The 6,000-nt window shown below is 30.5% G+C and overlaps 1 protein-coding gene across 1 annotated transcript in view; it reads right to left on the reverse strand.

Moving 5' to 3' along the window:
* The window catches only part of LOC106674237 (carcinine transporter), a 36,997-nt gene extending 32,186 nt beyond the window's left edge, over nucleotides 1-4,811 (reverse strand). Inside the window, exon 1 of the mRNA XM_014406853.2 lies at nucleotides 4,411-4,811. Coding sequence (XP_014262339.1) covers nucleotides 4,411-4,688 — 278 coding nt within the window. The 5' untranslated portion in view covers nucleotides 4,689-4,811. The remainder of the gene's footprint in view (nucleotides 1-4,410) is intronic.
* Nucleotides 4,812-6,000: the final 1,189 nt, after the last annotated feature.

Consider the following 6,000-nt stretch of genomic DNA (forward strand, 5'->3'; position numbering starts at 1 on the left):
ATAAAGAAAATGTTTTTCTAAAACCTACGTCACACCAGACCGCATATCACGATCTCCGAATAATCGTCGACTAACGGTCACTAAATTACCACACAGCTCTCATGTATATTATTTTGAAATTTTACTTATACAAAGGGGTAAAAATAACGTGTACGTACTCTACCAGTTAATAATTACCAAAACTGAAATTAAAATCGATACCTAGGCCGTGTTACTTGATCAATAAACCTTGAATAGTACAAATTTAATGCCTCCAAAATATGTCAGGAATTCGAGGTCTTTTAGAACTGACTAGTGAGACGAGACTTATTTACCAACGAAATCAGGACAGACTTACAGTACAGTTCGGTACATTTAAATCTTAAATATACATTTGTCAGCTAACATGTCTTTTTCATGATAAAAAATCAAATTTTATTAGCGTAATAAATATTTATTTAAAAATGTCATAGATAAAAATACACAAGCTGTCAAATTTCAAAGAAGCATAAGAACAAATATCGTTATCAATTTTTTTTTTTTATGTGAAGAAGATTTACAAATTGCAAATAGAAATTATCGCTTTGTCACCAATTTCATGACAACACAGATTTTTTTTCATTGTGTAATTTGTTACCCATTGTTATTTTATCTCCTTCTGTTAGCCATTGACACAATAAATTCAGGAATGACTATATTTATTGGAAAAACCTGTATATTATTTAAAAAAAACTGCAGTAACTTATGGTAATATTACAATTATACATTATATCGGACGTTCTGCTAATTATCTACCTTAGATCACTACTGCGTTTTTTGACATATGACACCCCGGTGTTTAAGGTGTTTTGAAAAACACCATCATAACTCTATTACACGCAAATGCAAATGCTAAATAGCCATGGAATAATCCATGACTATTTATCCAGGTTAAATATCACTCCGGATGCAGCCTAGAATTGCCTATGAGGTCCATATTTTATACGACTGCCCAGATCATGAAGCCATACGTGCAAAGCTGATAAAGGCGGTTAAGTGGAAAGGAAATCGATTGGAAGCAAGCCGGCAGTGTTTTATTATGAAATATACAAAAAAACAAAACTTTCTGCAATTTGCTAAAAATATCATGGTATATTGGTTGATCTTTTGTGTCATAATTCTAACTCACATTTAAATTATTTAAAATATATTTCCTCAACGTTGGAGCAATTAATAAACTGGGGAAAAACACCATAATATATTGGATTGCTACACAATAAATGCTATATAATAAATCGTTAAAATTTATTTTCTTAGAACGTCTTGGTAAAGAAAAAAAGGATGACTAATTTCTCAAGTTCTCGATTAGTAATTTACACTTATCTATAAATGAAAATGACTAATATTGATAAATATCAATCTGATTTTGACATTGAACTTGCCTTTTGTTTCAAAATAGTCGTTTAAGATTTTTCACACGCGATAAGATTTTTTTTATTAAACGATTATTGCTATAGAAAAAAAAAGAAAACTGGTCGATAAAGAAGAGATGTTTATGTGTTTACATTGACCTTTCTTTCTACTTACGTTATTTTAAAAAAATGTAAATGTAAAACTTAGCTTAGGTATTATGTGCAATATGTAGAACAAATATCAAACCATATAGCATAAAAGCATTTTTTTTTTTTTGTAAAAACGCGTTATTTATTTTTTTAAATACAACAATTTCCATAGTGTTTACTTACGTTGGTCTTACAAATTTAATTTTAGTAAAAAAAAATTCAAATGTTTAATAAAATATTTTGCCAAAATTAAATAATTTCTTATATGACAATTCATGTCGTAGGCGACCAACAAATTGCTTTTATTTGCCTAAAAGGAGAAATAATTTCAGTCAAAACTCAGTAGTGAGTAGCCTAAATTGGCATATTTTAAACTTTACTCAGCTCCAATGTATGAAATTTGTATGGCAGCCAGCAAGGTATACTGCAGATATTGAATTATTTTAGACCAAATGGTGTAATAAAATAGAGTAAAATATTTTTTTATTAAAACCAAAGTTGATTCTTGTTTTTTGCACCTTTAAATGAAACAAAAATTTCTGGTCAAATAAAAAATATTTGTCTTCTTTATAATTTTCTCTTTCATATTGGCTCCGTTGTTTTCCGAAATGACGATAACTATGAGAAGATTACTTACACGTAATGGAAAAAACGTGGTTATCGCAAATAAATCAAAACTTGAGTGAAATAAATTATTGGAATTTTTTTAAATTTCACTTATAATGACAAAAAAACAAACTTTGTCAATAGAGGTTCAAAAAATAGAAATACATCCAATTTTTGTAAATGATCATTCCACTAACATATTTATTAAGACAAGGTTCAAAATTGAGGACATTATTATTCAACTTGACGGAGGGTTCATTTTACAATTCGTGTCGAGAGACGCGTTTGTAATTCATTAAATCTGATGATGAGTGTTTAATGCTTGAAATATGGATCGTTGTAAACAACAAATCTGTGAGCAGAATTATCATTTACAAAATGTGAATCTCACTCTCAACATCATAATTTTGAGAAATGCATCTTTTCAACGGTCCTAATACTGCAGAATTTGGATAGGAATTTTTAATTGGTATGCCAGACGGAGATATAAAACATATACCTCCGGCCGATTCAACTCAAAAATTTTTTGTTTGGTATAAAAATCCCTGCTTAATTTGTTAAATTGCAAGCTTAAACAAATACGAAGAATATTTTTCAGAAGCAAATTTTATTTTGCCTGCTTTGCTGATAGCGTCTTTTCATTTCTGTAACTTTCTATGTATATATATCTATAATCTTATTCAATACAATCCGACATGTTATTTTCTAATCCTAAAATAATTGACTGATCTCGAATTACATCATCATATTAATCTCGGAATACAATCTTTAAAAAGGTAGAAAACCATGTTTTAAGAAAATCAGGGCCCATTGGGAAGAAAGCTCGGATATATGTCTAATGCTTTTCGCCTGATTATCGTCCTCTCATTTTAAACTTATGTTATGACCAAAAAAATTGTCACACCATAAAAAGATTATGTTTCAACTCCTTGATTATATTCTTATAATTATTAATCGAATGGAATGAAATTATTTGTCTTGGCCCTGACTTATAAACCGTAGCGAAGAACGATCGCACAAACTGTGTAATTGGGTTAAAAGTTATCTGCAATAAAATCAGACAGTCGTGTTGTATACTAATTGTTCACTTTACGAATAAATCGACAATCCCTTTGGAAATTTTGCTTTTAATTGTGAACACTTTTTACGCACGAGTACTTCAAAAGTGAAGACTGATGCACCTTAATTGGCTAGCCTTGCAATCGTTTTTCGGCCGTTTTATCAAATCTCGTCATGTAACTGACTGATAAAAATTGCATAATGAAATTAAGAATATTATTAAATTAATATAATCTGGCTAATGTTCCCTAATTTTTACGGCATTTTAAATTAATTTATACGATTTAAATTTGAAAAAAATCATTTTGAAACCCGAAAAATTAATAATTAATGAAATGGAAGCGTTGCCAAACCTTTTGGATTTTAGGACATTTATTTTTCACCCTTGATACTAGATTTAAAATTTTTTTATTTTAAAGGCTTCTATTGCCTGAAAAATATCTGTAATAATTTTTTGTTAGTTTTTTAAAATTGCTTTTTTTATATGTAAAGTATCATTAATAGTAATGATGACTTGTTCTGTCTTTTTGCCCCATAATCCTGTCGTGACCGACTGATAAAAATTCATAATAAAATTAGTAAAACATTATTATTAATATTTGATTTGGGATAATTTTAAAATGCAGCTGACTAATTGTTATGTCTTTTTAATTTAATTTGTGCTATTTAAATTTGTAAAAATTATCATGATCCCTTTTTAAAGACATTTCTCTTCCAAGGAATAGTCAAAATTTTAAATAAATAAATGATAATAAAATAAAAGAATTGATCCAAACTTATCTGAATGAATAATTAATTTTAAACTTAAGCATTTGTAATTTCGTTGTGATAAGGTTTCAGGCAAGATAGTAATTTTTATATTTAAAACCATTCAAACGGTAATCATAAAAAATAATGTAACAGAAGATTCACTTTGACAAACTTGTTCATCTTAAGAATATTTATTTTTCACCTTTGATTATTTAAAAATTTTACTATTTGACAATTTTTTATATCATCAAAATATAGCAGTTCGTTTTTATTTTTTAAATATTACTATTGATGTAAAAATAGTTTTTACCATTGTCATCAATGTTATCAATGACTGGCATATTAGAAACTTAAATTATTTGAAGCAAATAATTTATTTTAGTTTCCATTGTTTTACAGTTTTCAAACATCTTTGCTTCATGTTTTGCATAAAATAATTTTTTTTTTTTTTTATTAACGTTTGCTTTGTCCATACCTCAACTCTTGTGGGAGTCCTTCGAGCTCCGGAACCCTGCACCAGTGGTCTTCTGGGACGAGTGTGACGAAGATCTGTGCAAAATAAACGAAGGCGACGGAAAATAGGAACGGTATCATCATGAGGAACAGTAATTTTTGGTAAAGTCCAAATTCGCCGATGTACGGCAGGAGGTCATCAAAGTCCATCAAGTCCTCTTCCGCAGGCACGCTCCCTCCGACATCCTTAACGTTGGAATTGGCGTCCAAGTTCGACACTTTTTTCTTCTCGTCCACCATTGTCTTGTCTTTTATCGAACCGGAGTCTTGAAACTGTTACGACTTATCTTGGTTTTCCAGGTGAACTCAACCGTTGCCCGGTCTGACTTTCACCCTTCGGGTATTCGCACGCGACTAGAGGAGTTGCTCTCGTCTCCCCCTTTTATAACTCCGCTTTCCCCCTCTAGCCTTTTCAAATTTGGCTTTGATTTCTAACCCGAGGAGACGCCGTTTGCAAATATTTACTTTTTTTAATTAGCGCACTATATTTTTAATAGTGCCGTCGAGTTTATTTGCTGAGAATAGCCTTCTAGTTTGAACTCAATTGTCCCCTCCAAATTTTGTAACAATGACACCTTTACTTACTTTTTTAAAACAAATATAAGTGATTACCATTTATAACTTTTAATTTTATCTTAAAACAGTTTTGTCGTAAAAAATATCAATATGGCAATACTTACATTTCATAAATAAAACAAAACACAATAGACATTATATGTACTTATTTTGGCTAAAATTTTACTAGTACTTGAACGCTTAGCCCTCTTCGAATTACTTTAAATTATATAACGTATAAATAATTTTAAAAATATTCTTTATTGTCTTTTTCTAGCTCTCTCTCTCTCTCTCTCTCTCTCTCTCTCTCTCTCTCTCTCTCTCTCTCTCTTTCTCTTCTCTTTATCTATCTATCTATCTATTCATCTCTATCTACTACCAATTGTTCATCTACATGTCTTTCTCTCTCTCTCTCTCTCTCTCTCTCTCTCTCTCTCTCTCTTTTCTCTATCTCTCTGTTCTGTTCTGTAACCTATCTACAATTTCTATCTCACTCACTCCCTCACTCTCTCTCTCTCTCAGTCCCTCTCTTTACGCAACTTACTCCCTTCTATCTACAGTTTTTTCTAGTTCTATCATCTTTCTTTTCTCTTCACCAATAGGCACTCGATTCCCACCGTCGCGGCCCTGGCCCTTTTTTCAGGCAACCCTTCTCCCCCCCCCAAAAAAAAATATATATATCACGTTTCTTGGCTAATATGGAAATTCCATAATGTCATTTAAACAATAATACTAAAAACTAAATAAATAAGCTAAATTTAAAAAAATTGAATTGTCGTTTTTATGATTTATTTTATGATTAAAATTAAAAAAGGTTTATATGTTTGGCTGAAATTTTTGCTTGGCAATAAAACCTATGGAGCGTTGGTGGATGGAACGGTTATGGCGATGAACGGCGCTCATCAGGTCTCCGGGTAAGACTAAACAGTTCCTTGAATTTCAAGTCCCTTTGAAAGACATTAACAGCAAAAATTAATAGCACGGAGGCAATAAGTAT

This window comes from Cimex lectularius, unplaced genomic scaffold (genome assembly GCF_000648675.2).
Source record: "Cimex lectularius strain Harlan isolate CLEC.00 unplaced genomic scaffold, Clec_2.1 scaffold308, whole genome shotgun sequence".
Taxonomy (NCBI): domain Eukaryota; kingdom Metazoa; phylum Arthropoda; class Insecta; order Hemiptera; family Cimicidae; genus Cimex; species Cimex lectularius.